Genomic DNA, 21,240 nt, shown 5'->3' on the forward strand with positions numbered 1-21,240 from the left:
ATGGTTGAAGAGCAAACGGACAGATTCAAACTTGCCATGGCAAATGCTAACATGCCTCATATGGACTGTCTTCTGCAGGTACTCCTGGAGAAGAACATTCCTGTTATTTGTAAGCACATTCCTGTTATTTGTAAGCTTCATCTTAATTAACAAGTATTAATTCTTCATTAAAGATTGCTACTATCTATTATTAATCATTTATTTTTGTGTTTCGAATTCAGTGATGTCCTCAGAAAGAAGTATAAGTGCAGCTATTAAAGCCATAGCTGAAGGGGCTTCTTTCTTTCTCCATAAACCCATTTCTTTGGATGATTTGAAGTATATCTGGCAGCATGCGTATAGAAAGAAAAGAAGCTTCATCGATCCAAGCATAAATGCTCCTTTCCAGGGCACTAGTCATGATCAAAATGCTCCTATTAATGATACAAAATGTAAGGGCAAGGATAAGCAAATTGAAGTGTTCATGACTCCGGATTGCAGCAGCCAGAATCATGGTGGATCCGAAATGAAGAGGCCGAATGTGGATAAGCAGGGATACAAGGAAGGAAAAAGACTTAAAATCATAGGAGAAGGTTATTCCAAAATAGAAGAGGAGGAAGAAAATAAACAAACGATGAACAGCTCCTTGGAGAAAAGACCTCGAATTCTTTGGACTCCAGATCTTCATCTCAAATTTACTGGAGCTATTAGTGCTTTAGGTGATCAAAGTAATATAAATTTCTCCTAAATGTTAATTTTATAATTAAAATTTGATTAACGCCTAAGTCTTTTGTTTGTATACTTATGGTCTCCTTTACACAGAAGCTCGTCCAAAACCAATATTAGAAATCATGAATGTGCCTCATTTAACACCGCGCCAAGTTGCTAGCCATCTCCAGGTATTCTTTTTCTATCATATTGTTTTCTATCGCTTGATTGATCACATTTTAGTGACTAATTATTACTTTTTCTTTTCAGAAATACAAATCTCAAGTGCAGCGTATTTGCGAAACTGGCACCTCTAATTTACCTGCACTAAGCAGATCATCTAATTTCTATGGCAGGACCACAAATTTTGATACCCTAGTGAAGCAAACTATTTCCCCCATTTGTGACCAAGGAAGACCATATTCCGACTTTGGAATTACAGGTAATGTTGCACTGTCAACTCCTTTGACTTCTATAATGATTCAGTAAGGTTATACACATCATGGGCACAAGCTTACAACTGTGCTCATGTGCTGCTTATATCATTTCAGGAGATATGCTTCAGATATTGAAGGCACCATCCGGCAATTTTACTTCAGATATCACCTCATTCTACAGTTCACAAAATAAGAACCAAGTGCTAGGGACATCAGGTGGGACAACACCAGAGTTGGATTCTTTGGCAGGACAGTTCAGTTCAGGCAATTATGAGCCAAATGCAGTCAAATTTCCAACAGACTCCATGGATAGGAACCAAAAGCTGGATTTCATGCAAGTCTCAAAAACTACGCCAGCCATTGGGCCTAATGCAGACAAGTTTCCGGCAGACTTCAATATTAATGACTGGGATGAAGAATTCGATGTGGTGGCAATTTTAAATCTAATTTCAGGAGAAATGCCTGATATAGAAAATATTCTGACAGCTTCCAGTGATTGGAACCCAGAGCAGGTTGTTATGGAAGTTTCACATCCAACTACAAGAAATATGTCAGAGGCAGACACAAGTCATGGCAAACAAAAGCGGGATGCTACATCTGTTTCAGTTTCAGCCCCTCCTGGTTGTTCCATATATCAAAGCCAGCCTCTGTTGGATCTTGCTGATTTATTGAATATTCTAGAGGAAGAACCTGCTGGCTTCAATGGTTTGGCAAGTGATTATGAACCAAATCCAGGTGATATTGATAGATACTGTGAGTGGCTAACAAATGTAATGCTTGGAAAAGCTGATGATAATCGCGATGCTGCTGATTTCAACTATGGAAGTGCACAAAAAACCAACATATGATATTGAAGATATTGCTTGAAACTTCCTACTTATTACCATATGGAACATTTACTGATTCTCATGATGTATTGTAGAGACTTTTAGTCTTATAGAGCTTTTCATAAACCTGATAACTTGTTTCATATATATTTTGTCCTTTCATAGTATCTGCAAATACATTTCAAAAGCTTCATGTATGCCGTTGTCTAAAATTTTCAATCAGCACATCAATTGGTTAACCCAACAATTTAATTATCTAATGGTCATGATAATACAACAGAAAAGATACTGCGAGCATTTTCTGTTTAATTTTTATATTTTAAACTGCTTAATTAAAGGATAAAGCTTCAGAGATTATGAAATTAAAAAACCAAATTAATCCATTTGCACTAATGAATAAAAATTTCATGGACAGTACCCTAATTGTCCACTTGTATCTTTTTACGTTAGACTAATTAATGTCTCATTGCATCGAATAAATTATAATCATAATCAATAAAGAGCCAGGAATACATCCACTAACTACAATTCCTTTAGGGTTATATTAGGAAACAATTTTATAGAAGAAAATGGAAGGAATAAAATCTTTTTTTGGTGGGTAATACTTTTGTGTGTTGCCTTTTGCTCATTGCAGGATTTGTTTGAAAAATGGAACAATGGTTATGGTGGAATTTCAGAGAAAATTCTGATCCATGTTCTCTCTTTTTTCATTTGGTCCTCGTGAAAAGATAAGTATAGGGATGACAACGGATAGAGTATCAGCGAAAATTATCATATCTGAATATGAATTTGATTAATATTATCAAAATCTGAACCTATCCTAAACTAGTTTAAAATTTATTATCAACTACTCAAACTCGTCTCAAACCCGATTATTATTACCTGAAATAAATCCGAACCCATTTTATTTTATATATTTTAATTAATATTCTGTATAAAAAATTATTTTAATTAATAATTTATATTTTATAAATTTAATAATTTCATAAAATATTTAAATTTCATTTTATATAAAGTAAAATATATAAAAATTTATAAATATTATTATAAAAAAATATATTTTATATTTAATTAAGTATTTATATAAACAGGTTCAGATATACTCAACATGTAAAACTTGAATCCGATCCGAACTCGTAATGGGTATTATTTTTTAAATATAAATACTTCTCAAACCCGATTATATAATTTTCAAACTCATTTTATTAGGGTTCGATCAGATTAAGTACTACAAAAATTCGATCTTGACATCCCAAGGTATGACTTGATGTTCTATCATTTGTCTGTTCTTTCGGATTGATGCTAGGGACCAGATACATGCCACAAGTTGCACTCGGTCAATTATTGCAGATCAAATTCATATTTCAAGAAAGAAGCTACTCAATGATGACCACCCATATAATATAATTTACTACCTAAATAAAATAATGGCAAATTTTCAGATTTTAAAATTATTTTTTATAAATTAAAATTTTATTGATCAATCAAGAAAAATTTAGTATTAATTTAGTATGCATTTATGAAAATTCCAAGTGATTTGAAAAGAGTACTGGACAAATTATATATTAATTTATTTTAATTTAATTTATATAAATAATTAAATTATTTTATAAATTAAAATAATTAGCCAATTATAATTCAATCACTTATATTTATCCTTTAATTTTTGTTTATTTTAGATGTTGAACTTGAATTTTTAATACTCCCCCTCAAATACAATTACAAAGTTATCACTTAATAATTAATTAATATTATTTCAATACAGGCTCAATTATCCAGCTTCACGGGTGATAGCTCTGATATCATGTTAAATTCAGAGAGAGTGTTAAGTAAATTATGTATTAATTTATATTAATTTATTTTAATTTAACTTTTATATAAGTGATTATGTTACTTTATACATTAATATAATTATTCAATTCAATATTACAATCTAACCATTTATATTCACTTTTAATTTTTTATCATTCTCAATATAGAATTTGGATTCCCAACAAGGCCACTTGATATATTATCCATATTAAAATTAAAATTTTATAGGAGCTTGGGTATTCTTGAGGGCTTAATTATTATTTTATACGATAGCAAATAAATAGTGGCTGATAGCTATTAATGAATAGCTGTTATTATTATAGTTTGTAGCTGATAATAGTTTATTTATGTTAAGTATTTAATAAAATTATGTTTAATCATTACTGTTAATATATAAAATTATTGATAATAATATATATCATATTATTTATTTTATTATTGAAATAAATATAAAATTAAAAATTTATTATATATTATTATTTATTTTATTATTAAAATAAATATATAATTATTAATTTAATAAATTATATCATTTATTATATTATTAGAATAAAAATGTAATTATTAATTTATTATATCATATTATTTATTTTATTATTAAAATAAGAAAATAATTAAATTCTTTTAAAAAATAAAATAATTGAATAATTTTTAAAATCTAGTTATAAAATAATAAAGTTATTTTATTGTTGATAAAAAAAATCATATAATTTTAAGTTTTTTGATTTTTTTTTCATAATAAATAAATATTTTATATTTTATGTTATTAACAAAAAATATTTTAAGAAAACTACAATATACTAATTAAGGTGTTCAGATTGCAAATGAACAAAAAAAAAAGATAAACAACAATAATAATATTAATTTTTAAATTACATGAAAAAAAGAGAATATAATTTAAATAAAAAATAAAATTAAATCTGCTATCTAATAAAAAAATAATTTTAAAAATAAAATCGATACAAATTACAACCGATAAATATTACATCAATTATCTGTTAACTATAAGGGTTTTTTTTTTTAAGATTATCAAACACTTCAATTTATCTATTTGAGACTATTAACTATGCCAAAAAATAAATCAAATACTCCTTTATCTCCACCGATAAAGTTGGGGGTATTTTCACCGAGTCGTTAGTTATTTGTATTTTGAATTTCTCCATGCCAAGCTCCGTTTTTGCTCACTCCAATAACATGAGAAGAAATATTGTGGATGATGATAATTTTATTAATTATATATTTTTAAATGATAAATGATCAAATTGTTATTTCTTCAATTTAAAATAAAAGATTATTTTTTTATTTCTCTTCGTTACTTCCATTGAGTTTATATATATATATATAAAAGGCTGTGAGAATTTCTCTTATTCGAGTGCTAAAAATTACTAGTAAGGTTTAAAAAAAAAAACTTGGCTCTATGGGTTTAATTATTTTTCTACTAGCCCATGGATCAATGCAGGTTTGGCACGCTACAGTATTGCCTATCATATTTTTTTGAGTATCATATTATAGCCTGCTTTGATACCATATGAGATTTTTTTTGACCAGAGAGTATTGAAAATTATGAGTAAAATTTTTTTGTTAAGTTTAGATTATTTTTATAAAAATGACTTAAACTAATTTGGCTGAATTTTTCTTCTATATATTCACTTTCAATTTCTTCCTATATATTTTCTGACATGGAACTCCAACAAAGGCGACTTCAATATCATTTAATAGTGTATCTTGGCCTTTCAAGCAAGAACAAATTCTCGTTGACATGGTCACTGCTAAACATGGTCACTGCCTGTCGCCTCTCTAAAAATCTTGTGATTCTATTCCAAATATAACCCAACAATCCTCTTTTTACTCCATTAACGGAATGTAGGACCATACCAGGATATTATACTTCTGCGCCATACCAAAAGCTGTTATGGATGTAATAGTGCAACTTGTAATACTTTACACTACAGGTGGCACCATCCACAATCACATCTTTTTGCTTATATAACATGCACTAGTACCCTTTATAGTAGCTATCTCCGGCTATAAATATGAGCAAAATCCTGCAAGTTTCATACATGAACTAATAAGATAAGCTTATAAGCAAGAAGAGTAGAGAAGAAGGTTGATGATGAATTCAGGATTCTTGTGTCTGATAGTCTAGCATGAAGAGATACAGAGTGGAGTTGAGCCAAGGATGACTTGCCGCGTATATATACAAATACACGATTGTCTCAAGCAATATATATATAGCTTGAGCAGGGTTTTCGTGGCAAGCGTCCTTGGCTCTACTTTCGCTCTGCATTTTCTCATGCCAGGTTCATGACTTTTTCACAAGCGACCTCAAAAATACACTTTGCTATTTCACAGTAATCTACAATTCTATTCATTTTATGTATAGTTATACATATTTTTGCATTGTTGTTTTATGATACATAAAAAATTTCTCTTGACCCACCGCTGCCTCTAATATATATATATATATATATATATATATATATATAATTTGTATTAGATTATAATTTTACACACGCACATATACATTCATGTATTTTCTAATGTCAAATTTTTAATTCCAATAATTTTTTATATTAAAAATTAAACTTTATTAGATTATATTGAAATTGATCTCTGAATTTATTAGTTATTGAGTTCAAATAATAATGAGGGAGTAGTGATTGTCTAAGTAGAATGCCTTTTACTATGAGTTCTTCATGACACCCATTCTTCTTTTCCTCTTTTGGTGTTCGTGTTGTACTGAGAACTCCAGTGATCGAGTTCAAGAAGACATATATATATACATCATCAGTTGTTGCATTAATCAAAAGTACAAGCAAAAGATTATGGATCCATTTACTTCGTTAATTAATCAAGAAATATACTCTCACACGAACAATTCTTAATTCATCAACAATTAATTGAGATCAATTTCAGCATAAATATTTACATTTAAATTTCAGTAGCCTCTTAGCTGACGAGAGGCTGCCAACCTCTTATAGATTTCCACAACCAACCTAGTGTCTATTACTTCTTCTCCACAACACACCATGGATATCTCTTTCTCTTTCGCAACCTTCTTGTTTCCTCCCAGCCAGCCCTTGTTGTTCAATTTCCCCATGCTGTTTGCTACTCGAATCATCATCTCCACATAAGCTTCGTGAAAATTGATCAAAAGTCTGATGGGTGAGACTAGTTTCCACTGCAGCTTTGGGGTCGTTCTCAGTTTCCATAGCCGCCGAGTAGCAGCTCCTCCAAGCCTTATGATCTTCAGCTTCCTCTTGTTGTTGCTTCCTCGTCCAAGTCTTTGGTATCTCCTCCTCCTCCAGTACCTCTTGATGCTGTCACAGCATACACTAGAGATGCTCTCCATATTTGAATGCTTCTGACTATATTAATCTTGATACCTACACAGATAGAGGGAGAGAGAGAGATGTTTGTTGCTTATCGGAGGTGAAAGACAGATGGTGAATGCAAATTCAAAAATGGGTGTGTTTATATAGAGGCAAGAAAACTGTAAACGATATACAAAAGACAAGTGAATTATGTTGCCGAATTGGTCAGATTAGGATGTCTGACCTGGTAATCGGATCAATAAAATAACAAAATGTTTAACCTTATTTGATATGTGCTGTTGGCTGATGGTTTCAAGCAATGCGATTATTGACCAAGTATATAGATAGATTAAAATAGCATTCTCTTAATTGGCTTTGTTTTTATTTGCAATATATATAATATACATATGCTGTTGCATTGGCTTTCATCGATGAGTTTCCTTTTGGAATCTACTATAGCAAGATAATTACTTAGACTATATTATCTCTTCTTAATACATAACAAGAAATAATTTATTAAAATCTGAGTGTTTGTTTATTATGTATTCCATTTAATTGGTCAATGTTTAATTTATTAGATGTATATTTCTTGCATGTATATCTATTAATTTTATACTTCAGCAAGAAACAGATATGTGCAAGCAATAGAAATAGTACAATGGCTTGTTATATATACATATATTTAACAGAAAATTTTCTCCCGTTTGTCTTCTTTCTTTTCCACAAATATTGTCAAAATTAACAATCTTAGTTTCTCTCCCTCCAAACAAATTATAATTTCACTTTTCACACGAGTTTTCTAGATCCAATATTTATGCAGCTATCAATATTTTTTTTAATATATCTTAACCTTATATTTAGAAAATTTTGATTATGGACTATACAATAAAGTTGAAAATTATGATGAAATTTATTTTTTATAGTATATTTTTTGTGAATTTTTCTTACTTAAACTCGCTCTATCATGAACCTAATATATAAGATGTATGATAGATCTATTTATTAAATATATAGATTCTACATATTTATATCTTGAGTCCATAATATATCGGATTTAAATAAATTTTTTTATGTAAATTGCTATAAATTCATTTTAGAAAAAGAAAAAAATATATATATATAATTTTTTTTATTTCATGTACTCCAAAAAATGCTGATTATTGGGTCATTAATAAAGCTAAAGGAAGCTGTTGACTGCAGAATTCTGCAGTTTGTCTTATTCTCAAATTCACAACATTTAAACCAAAGGACAAAAGCTACTTACTCTGTCCGTCCTTACTTGATTAATAAACTATGCTTGAGAATAATTAAAGATCATATAAATTTATTTTTCATTTGTCTTTTAAAAAAAAAATATATTAATACTAAAGATGACTTTTTCTTCATTAGGGTGGCTGTGGGGGTCTGGAATCAGTCCTAGTTTTTCTAAAAAAGTGCAAATTGTAACACAATAATCATTTTATTTTGGGTTGATGATGAAAAAAAAATAATTCTTTATATTTTTTTTTCAAATTTTATTAATATACAGTTTATATATAGTTTATATTTTATGCAATGGTTAAGATAAGAATTATAGTTAAAATTTTCATTAAGAAATATGATATATATCAAGATATAATAATATTTAGAATAAATTATATATATGGTACTTAACTTAATTGTATGTAACAGTAAGATACTTAAACTTCAACTTGTAATATAAAATTCCTTAATTTTTAATTTTAGTAACATAAAATCTCAAATAATTAGTTTCTAAATTATTTATGTTGACATGATATTTATCAAATTGAAAAATTATATTATAATGAATTGATAATTTCGGATAAATAGATTCTGGGTTATTGAAGTACTGATTTGTGCACTTAAATCATTAAAATTGTTGGTAAATAAAGATTTTTTTTTTTCCTAATAAGTGTCAAATTAACGAGAAGAAAACATAAATTTTAATATAATTAACTTCACTTCAGCCAAAAAACCCTAAAAAACTGGTAATAGAATATCACAAAGGTTTATGTTATTTAAATTGATAATTAAAAAGTTTTGCGTTATAAATTAAATATTAGATACATACCTTTCTTAAGTTGAGATATCGTTTATGTAATTTACAAGTGATAGCACTTTTTTGAGTTTCTTTGTATCAAGGTTAAAAACTTTATATATGTATATACTGAGACATAAAATATAGGGTATAATAATATATTTTTGAAGAATAACAATGGTTAAATTAATAATCAAAAGTAAAAGAATAAAAAAATTAATAATCAAAAGTTGGAGGTTTGTTCTTCCTGAATTATGTTTGTTTTGGATTTTATGTTTGGGTTGATTGTAGATGTACATTTGGAGAGGACTTGAGCTATCTGGTTAAGGTTTCAACATCATCAAAATCAAATTAAATTTAGAACACGTGTCTTTGTGGATTAAACCCAAAAAATAATGCTGCTTGCTAATCAAACCAATCCTTCCTTCCTCCCTTGTCAATATGAAATAAAAAATTTTCTTTTTTTTTTTAATCAGATAAAATACTCAATTTTAAAACTGCAGATAGTTTGAGTTGAGTGATTTTGAGGAGAATTCGGCATCTGTTCAAGACAAATTAAGATAGCCATTGATTTGGATCCATGATATTGAAGACTACAATTAAAGAAAATATATTTGTGGGTTAAGGTGGAAGATACAATCTTTTTCAATAATTATAGAATCTTTTTCAATAATTAACCAAGAAACCTGAAATGTTAATGACATGGTATAATTAATTTTCTTTTAACAGCAAATTCTTGATATGATGTGATAACAAAGAAATTATGTATCAGAAAAATGAGGCGGATCGTTGGATGAAATGCCTTCTTCTTTGGCTTTAGCTTTAGCTTTCTGAGTGGGTTGTGATTGTTGAGGTTTAATTGCACCACTGGGTGCTCGTTCTTGGGGTTCAACAGCACCTGGGATGGGAACTTTCTTCACCATCAAATCAAATATGGTACATTAGTCAAAATTGAATTGCATAGGATTTTAATAGATTCCGTCTGCTAAATCAAAACTTCTCTCAAGATATAATCATGAAATTGGCCTCATACTATTAATAACATCAATTTTATTATGCATTTATATATATATATATATATATATATATACACACACACTAAAGATATAATTCATTGAAAAGCGAGCCAAAGAATTGAGTTAAAGGGTTACAATAAAAGGAATCATCAAATTGGCATTTGCTTATTAATTATGCGCTTCAGTATTCCTAATCCTATTCACAGGATGGAAATTCAGAGATTGAAAAACTGGAGCTAAGTGGATGATATCACACACAACTTCTTGAATCATAATGGAACAGGAGCCTCATTGAGATGCAAGAATAAATGACAAGGGATAACCTTCTATGATGAGTCGCTGGAAGCCTTTCATTTGAGCTAACAAGACTGTCTGTCACTCTGTATGCTAAGGCCCTCTAGCTTTAGAGGGTTTAAGATTCCAATAAAGTGCTTACAAATCCAACCACAAGGTAAGCCTGGAAATTCGCTCGCTAGAGCTGCTATTGCGCCTCTGTTTCGATTTTGATCCACTGCTCCATCGAAATTAATCTTGATAGTTCTTGTTGAAGGGCATACCAGACGTTGGTTTGCTGATGGGGCGCTGTTTGCCAAGGACAATTGAGGTCTTTCATATTGTGGAATTCCTCAAAGTTGGAGGATTTCCTAGTGATTTTGAGTTTGATTAAGATTTAATGATTCCGTGGCAACAGATCAAATATTTATGAATACACAATCCGATAAAATTTTAATATGGATTTGGATAATATATAATTAAATTTGAAATATATTTAAGTTTGAGGAATAATACCTATATCAAAATTGAGACAGAGTTCAAATTATTCAAAATTATTTATATAAATAAATAATTAAATAGAAAAAATATATAGTTTATAACAATATTCTTACCTATTATGTTATAAATAAATAAAATTTAAATATTTTATAAAACTATCAAATTTTAAAATATAAATTATTATTATTATTAAAAAATACATATTTTATGTGTGTCATTAGTTAAAACCTAAAAAATTAAACAAATTTTAAATATCTTTCAAATAATAATAATCGGATTCAGATATTATAAATATCTTATCCGTTGCTATCTCTAATTCACTAGCTATCATAATTGTTTTGTGAGCTTGCAAGGAAGATAGAACTTCAGTTCAACATTCAATTGTTGATATTCCTTACCTAAACTATAAATGTGATATCTAATTTTTGTTCATATTTTCCTGCTATCTTTAATACTGTTAATTAACAAGTAATATGCCGGAACCGTGCTGCAGTTATAAACTACATTTAAAAAATTTAAATTTTTTAAGATAAAATAAAAATTAAAGGAACAAATTTAAATTAAATAATAAATTCCAAATATTGATTTAACCATCTTTTATATATATATATATATATATATAAAACATTATTAATTTATTCTATAAATCTCTCTCTCAAATAAAATCATATTAGTTTTTACTCGATTTATCATTAATTCAAAATATAAAATATATAATAAAATTTATCTATTAAATATATAAATTTTATATAATTATGTACCTGTCTAAAATATTCCAAATGACACTTTTTTTTTTCCATTTTTGTCTTTTTCTGCTCATTCATTGAAGGGGTACTTTAGCCATTGCATAGCGCCTGATTCACTGTTCCTTTCACCTGCTTTACTGTAGTGAGCTGGAATTTGGTTTTAATGTATTTTATATTTCTCTCCGCTTCTTTCCCCTCTTCTTAGGGGCAGTGGCCGCAAGACATTGTTTTAGTTACTAAAAAATTGTACAGCCAGGAATACACTGGTAAAATATGCCCACTCTTGAGCTATAGAATATGAACAGTCAAACGCTTAAATTGAATCAATGAATTAAAAGAGTAGGTTCAGGGGTGAACCAAGCAGACATTTCAAGTGTGGAGGTCTGCTAATGTGAAGAAACACATTCCACTGAGTTTACATGGTATGGACATGTGGTATGGTCAAAACCTGAAGTCACTGTCTCCTCTCACCCTCTGTTCCTTCCAGAATGGGCCTTCTGTCCCGGCTATTGACACTATGATGTTGAGAATCGATATATACACTCTGAAGTTCTGATTCCCGCACATTAAGAAAATTGGAGTTATTAGAAGACTGAGCACCATTCTGCGATTCTGCCAACATCTGAAAGTAAGCATGAGGTCCCCAGCCTGCACATGCCGTTAAGCAAATAAGAAATTCAAGTTACACAACTAATGCACCATCATTAAGATAACGTCATGATATGACATGTGGAAAATCTGGATTGACTTTTTGTTGCCTTAGCCATACCAAACTTGATTACAAGATGAGATACTTGCCGAGGTAGTTGGACAAAAGCAAAATCAACAAAATCCAACACCAGCAAATCATCGCTGCCAGTGCCAATGCACGTGCGAATGTGGAGATCATAGGTCCAATGCTTTTGAATGTTATAAACATGGAAACAAAATGAACATTTCATTTTTCATAACAAATTAAGTTCATCAGAGTTTCTTGGTGAATTCCATGAATCAAACAGTGGTCTTCCAGTACTTAAAATGTTTAACAAATCAGGAAATGGACAGCTTAAGATGCCTTGGGAACTAAATATTGTCAGTGATATCTGAAAGGTATGTTCATATCCTATTTTGCCATAGACAGAAAACCCTTCACCGGGAACATTTCTGCATACAAGGTGATACAGTTCCTAAATATCTCCAACATAATTTTAACACAAAAATGTCGGACATAACAAACCAAACATCCAAGAAGTCAACAGCTGCCTTGTAACTCCAACTTTCGCCCAAACCCTTCAAAGTAAATGCATGTACAAACTTTGCTATATGTTCTTAGCATTCCCATTTCAAACAGCACATATTTTTGGGTATCAATTTACAAATAATCAAATTATAATACACAGAATAACATTAAAAGCACAATGTAAATAGCCAACTGGAGATGGAATGAGGAAAAATATACCATCTATATCATATGGAGGTGGGAAGAACTGCAAGTAACAAAATGAAGCAACTGTCAGCCCTGCACACAAAGTCAACAAAATAATGACAAATGTTTCATTGTAACAAGTAGTTCATGCAGATTGCTAAAAATGAATAATTGAAAAATAGACCTATAAGAGCCCCAGCAAATACATCCTGCCAGTGATGCCAGTAGTCATCGACTCGAGAAATTCCTACAAGGGCTGCAACAAGTAATGGTAGGAAAATAATACAAAGCTTTGCAACATGGCCCCTACGATCAAAAGCCCTGATTTTCCCAGATAAGTACCATGACAGAAAACCAAGACCTGCAAAGGACCCTGCATATCAACGAGCAGAATTCTTCTTAGCTAACATCTCATTATGGATGCAATGAGTTCCTGCACACAAGGAATATTTAGCATACATGCCCTGAAAGGCCAAAGCAGTGAAAACAAAAGTTTTACTTTTCCTTACAATTAATAGGATTTTTTTTCCTCAAAAACTATATGAACTTGTGGAAGTGAGAAGAACTGTTTGCAATAAAACACATAATATTGAAAATTTCAAATTGCTTCCTACTTTATCAGTTTGTCTAGTTAAGACACTATCACCATATACAAAAAGGAAATTTAGAATAGCTTTTAAAATTCTACATCGCATATAGTCTAAAGGGTGTAAAAAAAACAGCTATGGACCCTTCTCTTTTCTTTATTTTTTCTTTTTCCAGGTGGGGGTACCTCTGCTGCCTGCTGGACTATGCTAAACTGTATGAGAAAAAACCTAGGCCATTGAGTCAATGCAATCCAACTGCAAACCAAGCGGATCCTTTGTATAAAGCAGCATTCCCTAAGTCAATCTTCATCACAGTTTAATTATTGGGACAAGAAGCAATAAAATAAGGAAAAATAATCTAAGACTATATAGAATTGTTACCAACCAGAATTAAGCACATTCCATGATACATCCAAGAAGAGTAGTTAATTTTACTTTATCTGCTGGAAGTCTGAAACTTTAGTCTATGAAATAGAAGCAAATACTTGTGCAATAGAGGACAGAAAAAGTTAAACAGCACTCTGCTATTTCATAACAACCAGGACAAGTGCTTACTGCTTATAGAAAGAGGCTAAGAAAATATATGCAAACAGCAATTTCCCAGAAAATATACCATGAAATAGAAAAGCAAAAAGCCATAAATTAAATAGGAAACCCCATATATCTCATATAATCATAAAGTTCTTATACTTAATTGGGCTGCTTACAAGAAGTGTGTCCGCTAGGGAAACTTTTGTGCCCTTCCTTGATGACACTCTTCACCCCCGTACACATAACATTGGTTGTGACATTGTTAAACAACTGGATATACGTGCATGTTGATTGAGTAAAAATATGAGCACAAGTAAGAACTCAGTTATACAAACTTTGAGCCAAACAATATTTCAAATGAATATCAGGCAGTTAATTAATTGAGGAACTCACTCCCTTGCCATCTGGGAAACAACGCCAAAAGAAATCAGGTCTTGGACGGCCAACAGCATCTTTAATTGCATCAGTTATAACTCCAGTGATAAGCACTGAAAATAGAAGGCCTGTATCCATTTTATGACATCAATACAACAAATACAAACAGCAGGAACAAGAACAATAAAATCATAAGAAGATATTGAAAGCTACCCAGAATGGCATGGTGCAGATCATAGACATCCTTTCTGATAAAGTAATAGACAACAATAATGACAAAAGGCAGCAATGTTGCAACAACCTATGGGGAGAGACAGGGGGACTTTTTAGCAGCAAAAAACAAGAAAATCTGATTTTTTTTTTTTTTATCAAAAGAAAATTTCAAAGATGAGATATTAAATCTTAAAGTTGAAACGTACTGGAACAGCCCAAAAGGGAACTGTATTATCCTTCAGTGGGTATGACAGGTCTATCATCATATCTCTCCCAACAAACCGGTGAAATGGTTCTATAACATTCAATATGACATCTATCACCGCAAGAAGCAAAAGAATCAACCAGTCATGCATATGTGTCCTGGCAACTTTGACCCCATGTGATCTTACAGTGTGAGCACCCAACTGAATCTCAGGCATTTTGTTGGTGATCTGAATCCAAATTAGAAAGTTAGCTGATGATAATAATACCAAAATTTGAAGAGCATGTGTGAACTCAAAAATCATACTGACAAAGAAGGTACAAAGTACAGTCAAACGTGCAAAACACACTACATTGTTGCAAATATGAAGGAAGAAAGCAGAGAAAAAAAAATGTTACTCATTAAATGATAAAAAAAAATAGTAGTGAGAAGGTTGCTAGTCAAAACATAATAGTCAACAGCAATGACATAACAACAATAAAGCAACTACCAAATGTCAGCACCAAAACATTTGCATTCTGAACTTGTTAAGCAAAATTAGGATAAATCATTACCAAATAGGAATGTGGAAGGTTTAGCAGGGAAATGTTTGAGTAAGCATGCATATATAACAGAATAACAGACAGAACAAGTTTTTGCTAATTTCTCCTCTTACCCTTCCAACACAAGAATAATTTTCCCTTGAATACACAAAATAAGTGCTGAAGTGCAGAAAAAGCAATGGAAGACACAATTTATTGACTGCCTCCAGTAATGAACAAAACTGTAGCCTAACCATTTTGGCCCAAGTTATTATACCAAACCCCAGCAAAACATATGTATACCATAGGTTGCCCAAAGAGAATGGGCACAGCACAACCACAAGCAATCATTGCTCAATTGCAGTCCAAATCACGGTCGTGCTTGGCTTAACCACATCAAATAACAGGCTCAAAGGCCAAAGGACAAGGGTTTGCCACAGGGGAGTTTGATGTGAAACTATTAATGTATGCTGAATTCCATTTTGGTTAATTGTTGGGTTGGAGCAAAAACGTAAAGTAGGATGAAAGTTTCCAAACAATATAGAACTCCCTTCAATAGTTTACAACATATATAACAGACACATGTTAGACAACCCATGCACTCCCAAAGAGAGAGAGAGAGAGAGAGAGAGAGAGAGAGGGCATTGCACAGAACGTGCACCATCACTCTATAGTAGTAGTTTTATTGGGAAACTCAAAGACTGAGAGAAAGAGAGAGAGTCCTCCTGTGGAAAAAAATAATAAACAAGAAAAAAAAAAACACAGAAAACACAGAAAACATTTTTTTTAGTTGACTATAGTGAAGCACTGAAGCAAAATTCCTCAAAGATCGCGATCCAACCATGCATCAAACCATATATTGGAGCTCTAAATTCCAATCCATTCTGTATGATTTTATTTATTTCACTCCAGAGTACATAAATCTCTTTCCTGTTTTTCCTTGAACTCTTTTCATTTAGCAATGAAAAGCCCAAAACTTACATGGTGTTGAAGGCTTAAGGCATTCAAGTAATTTTGAAAATCTTGTTCGCTCAATATTTATTAGTTCTGTGTTCTTACTCTTGTAGCCTTTGATTGCATTATTAGCTCCAGAAACTATCCAAATGAAAAAGAAGCCCCCAACGTCTCAATTTTACAAAATAACAATACACCAAACTAAACAAACCATGCTTGCTCATATATGTTTATATAACAAAAAAGAATAAATTAAAAAATAAAAATTATAATCAGATGAAGATTCTTAGTAGTCGTCCAGACAGTAAGTTCAAAGATACATAAAATAAAATCCTAAAAGAAGTAAAAGTTTTGCATCAAGCAAATTGAAAGCAGATGCAAACATTTAAATCCAGTTTACGAATACAAGCGACCTTACGGTTCTTCAAGCAGGTTTTCTTATAAGAAAGATCCGTTTGGTTGCTAAGAAAGTGCAGGAAAATACAAGGAAGCAGTGAGAGAGAGGAAATTGCGAGATAGGACTTGTCCACTGTAATAAGCCTTAAAATCAAAGCCTACACAAGTTAAAGTTTAGCATCTTTGAACACTTGACAACAAAGGCAACAAAACCGACTACTTGTTCCTTTCTTTCTCTTTCTTTTCCTCCAATTTCTCAGAAATCAAACAGTTTTTCATCAAAAAAGGAAAATCTAGAAAGAGGCACTCACGCAAAACCACGAAGGCAAGGAGAAGGAGCAGCGAAATCAGTATTAACAGAAGATATAGAAGATGAACAGACCTGAAGAGAGGAATTTGGAATTGGAAATGGAAACGGAATTTGAATTTTGGGGAGAGAAAGCGAAAGTTGAGTGTTTTTTTAAAGCAAAAGAAAGCGCGCGTTGCTTGTCTTTTTTCAGACGCGGAATCATCAATTTAAGCAATGGAGTGAGTGTGAGTGAGACACAGCCAAGGCTTTATTTTCACGCCTCAATTCGCGTCGCTTTCTAAGAATCCAGCTTTTTGTTTCAGACGCGCTTGATTCTATGACTGTACAAACAAATCCTGTTACTCTCTTTGTTTTGCATTCACCTATAATTTATGGGATAAGGCTACTTTAATAATAATTATTATTTTTTAATTACCATAAATAAATAAAATAAAATAACTGTAAAAAAATGTTGTATTCATTTTGTTTTTAATTGAAAAAAATGAATTAGATTATTAAAATCTTTAAAATGGGGAAATCAATTAAATTATTTTTATTTACATTAATAATTTACTTATGGAAAATATAAAGTACATAAAAAAATAATGTCCATGTATAAAAATGTTGTAATTCATTCATTAGTATCATATATATATATAGAAATTAGCTACTGGCATTGATCAAAGTAAATTAACTCCATTAAAAATAAATCACCAGTACTTGAATGAGCAGCAGTAGCCAAATGATGAGCTACCATAATGAACCACCAGCAACCTCAGCTCATCTGTTGTCAGTTTAGAAGAAAGCATCTGAACCCTCATTGTAAAGAAAATGGATTCGCTAATAAGATATTATCTAGACTTTTATATTTAGCACTTTTAGTCGATGTACAACAGTGCATCCTCACTCATAGATATAACCCTCACACCGTCGATGCACACTCCGAACCTTCACACCTCTATGAGATAAAGCAGACCCAATTGGTAAATTTTTCATTTATTAGTATTATTCAGCGTTTTTTTTTTAACATATAATATTACGTTAAAAGTCTATAATAATAACAGATTACAATTTGGGTTTATAAAGATAATAGAAAAAAAAAAGTCTACATTATATGACTAGCAATAAGTCTAACAAATCAAATCAATTCAAATCCAACTAAAAACTTAAACCCGTAAATCACATTGTATGACTAGCAATAAATCCAACAAATCAAATCAACCCAAATCCAACTAAAAACCTAAACCCATAAATCAAATCTATTCCCAATCAAGAAACCCTAGGTTTAAAGGGAAGAGAGCTAAAACATAAAAGCATGTCACCAACCACAACCTAAGCTTGCCACTGCCAAAGATGTTGAGTAGAAATCGAAGCCAACAACACTGCCAACAACGCAATGAGCAACTATAGTCGTCCATCGAAGCACAAGAACTCTACCAAACAGGGCTGATGATAAGTGCATAATTTATTAATTTTATTTCCATCATATGTAGTGTTTTTAGTGTGTTTTTATGTTTAATTCAGTTAGTTAAAATATATTTATCATTTAGGCATATTTTTAGATAGTTGTGGAATAATTGTGTTAAATGAAAAAATTTTCAGCATTTGACATTTGCTGTATTTTTCAGGTGTTTCTAAAGTTGTGGATCTCCAAATTGATTGCTGTTTAATCCATTGAAAAGCCAAGATAGAGCACTTCAAATGATAAAGAGGGACCAAAGCCCAAATCAGTCTCCAAAATTGACAAAATGAGCTATGGATCTATTGCAAAAGCCCAGACTCGATGGATCACGACCAGTTTCAGTATTTATTTTGTATCTAGAGTTTTAGACGTCCAAATGAATCAAAGCTAAGCCCAATTGAACCTTAGAAGTCACCTCTATAACTTCTATAAAGACTGGATGAGAGATGAGGCCATTTTAATTGTCAAAAATAGCAATGAAGTCATCACAATAGGCTGGACTGTCTGACTGAATCAGTTCTGGTTTTTTGGCCATAATTTGGGTTGTAGACCTCGGATTTGGGTCCATGAGTTCCCATTAGAAAGCTAAGAAATAGAACTACAACTTTCCTGAAGAGTGCAGAGGCAGATTCGGAAAGAAAGTTACTGAAAATCTGCCTTGATTCCAGAAACGTGAATGCAGGCTGAAAATCTGTATCTTGAATTTCAAAACCTTTCCTAGTTTGGTTTGGTTCCTATATTTGGGATTAGGTTTTTTTAGTATAAATACGTCTTTGGACAGCAGCTAAGAGCATCTCAATTCAAACTTTCGTTCTCCATTTACATTCTAGATTTCTTCTTTATTTATTATTTAATTTTCTGTAAGCCATGAACATTAGTGACTAAGTTTTTAATTCAGTTCAAGGGATTCAAATTCTTATGTGTGATTTGTGAAATCAGGTTCTTAATTTAATTTATGTCTTTTTGAATATTTATTGTTTTCTAATTTAATTGTTTTTTATTTGTAAATGATTTGCTAAAAATGTCTATTAGTTAACTGTTTGATTTGATCAATTGCTAGTTCATCTTCATAATCCGTAATTGTTGTGTAAGATTGAACATGAATAGCAATTAGGTTTTATTGATTATGATCCCAGTTTTCGATAATAACCTAAGGAAACAATAGGGTGGATTAAATGATTTATGATTTAAAAATTGTTGTTTAGCTTAACTACTTCATTTTCTTAAAACAGTTATTAATTTAATAAGAATTGCTTAATACCAATTCAGTTAATAATTAGAGTCAATAAGAGTGCTAGGCTCAAATTGATGAATATAAGGAAATCAGGGTTTACCTCGCTGTTTGTTAAATCTACGTTAAGTATTCAATAAGAAATAATTATATTTCTTTTGTCTATGATCAAATCAATACATTAGAATGCGAATTACCTTGGACTGAAGTTTGTTTAAATTGAGATTTTCATATTTAGTTCTTGAATTTCTGATTTCTTATGATTTTGTGTTACAAACCCCCCCCCTAATCTTTGTTTATTTCGTTTTCTATTACACATAAGTATATGAAATTTAATAATTCAGTCTCTAGGGTTCGACCTGAATTTATCACTTATTGCAGAAAATAATTTCAGTTAATTTTATTTATAGTGAATTCGACACCCATCAGCTGACCTCCCAGCTTCCTCGACAAAAACAGAAAACTTAGCTTTACAACGATAAGAGGGTACTGCCGCAGAGCTCTCTAGCACTTGTAAGCCATCAGGGAGACCTTTCCAATTGTGATGTAGAAGCAAATTTTGGAGATGTGAAACAATTGAAGCAAGTAAAGCCTTCTCAATGCCCTGAGCAAACCCCTAGACCTAAGAGACCAAATCCAAGAGAATAATCTCAGTAGACTAAATGCCTATTTAATATCGAGGTTCGATGATCAAAATTACTTTTTAAGATAAAAATATTATTTTAAAAAAAATTATTTTATTATTTTAATATTTTAATAATTAAAATTTATTAAATTTAATTTAAAATTATTTTTTAATACTTTTAATTAATATATTTTAAAAAATAATTTTATAATAGTAATTTTAACAAAAAAAAAAATCAAACAGACATTAAATAGAAACCCTCAACCTAAAACCACTGTCTGCAACACACAAAATTACAAATATACACAAGCAACTCAGGGTAAGAGGGGAACTACCACGAGTTAGAGTAAAACAATATCGACTTCCCCTATCCCAAAGGACAAGGGAAGCACATGAAAACTGCTTGGCAAGAAACCAAGAAAGAAAAATCAGGAGCTGAAACTAGATGGAGAAAATCTCTCTCTAGAAAATAGAGAGAGAGGGCTTAATCTATTTATCCAGCGTTATTCATTAGGCAAACTTGACCTTTTACACGTTGATTTATTGAGATGGTCAAACCTATTTATTATTTAAGCTAGTTTCAAAATGAAATTATTTAATAATATATATTTTTATAAAATCAAATTATAAAAATTTTAAATTTTAAATCTAATATGTTTTAAAAACAAAATTTGATTAAACGACTCAAATTAACAAATAAAATTTATTATCTAAACTCTATACATTTATCATCCGCGATGCTTATCAAAATTAAAAAAAAAAGATATAATTACAATAATATATATATATATATAT

At 30.7% G+C, this 21,240-nt stretch overlaps 2 protein-coding genes across 5 annotated transcripts; one reads left to right on the plus strand and one right to left on the minus strand.

The window, feature by feature from the left end:
- LOC131172201 (two-component response regulator ARR14-like) lies at nucleotides 1–1,972 on the plus strand. Its single transcript, XM_058133145.1, has 5 exons — nucleotides 1–130; nucleotides 222–707; nucleotides 802–878; nucleotides 958–1,129; nucleotides 1,239–1,972. Exons 1-5 carry the CDS (start codon nucleotides 1–3, stop codon nucleotides 1,970–1,972), a joined length of 1,599 nt encoding a protein of 532 aa, XP_057989128.1.
- Nucleotides 1,973–11,944: 9,972 nt separating this feature from the next.
- On the minus strand, nucleotides 11,945–17,380 carry LOC110671009 (lipid phosphate phosphatase 2). Of its 4 annotated transcripts, none has more exons than XM_058132251.1 (8): nucleotides 15,623–17,380; nucleotides 14,969–15,196; nucleotides 14,763–14,850; nucleotides 14,568–14,677; nucleotides 14,351–14,444; nucleotides 13,241–13,429; nucleotides 13,090–13,149; nucleotides 11,945–12,299 (listed from the first exon to the last, which is right to left on the minus strand). In XM_058132251.1, exons 1-8 carry the CDS (start codon nucleotides 15,743–15,745, stop codon nucleotides 12,106–12,108), a joined length of 1,086 nt encoding a protein of 361 aa, XP_057988234.1. In that variant the 5' UTR covers nucleotides 15,746–17,380; the 3' UTR covers nucleotides 11,945–12,105. The 4 variants fall into 4 exon arrangements, with proteins under 4 accessions (XP_057988234.1, XP_021689042.2, XP_021689046.2 ...); XM_021833350.2 differs by having other exon boundaries at nucleotides 17,221–17,378; XM_021833354.2 differs by having other exon boundaries at nucleotides 17,150–17,374.
- Nucleotides 17,381–21,240: the final 3,860 nt, after the last annotated feature.

The sequence above is a fragment of the Hevea brasiliensis genome, chromosome 13 (assembly GCF_030052815.1).
Source record: "Hevea brasiliensis isolate MT/VB/25A 57/8 chromosome 13, ASM3005281v1, whole genome shotgun sequence".
Taxonomy (NCBI): domain Eukaryota; kingdom Viridiplantae; phylum Streptophyta; class Magnoliopsida; order Malpighiales; family Euphorbiaceae; genus Hevea; species Hevea brasiliensis.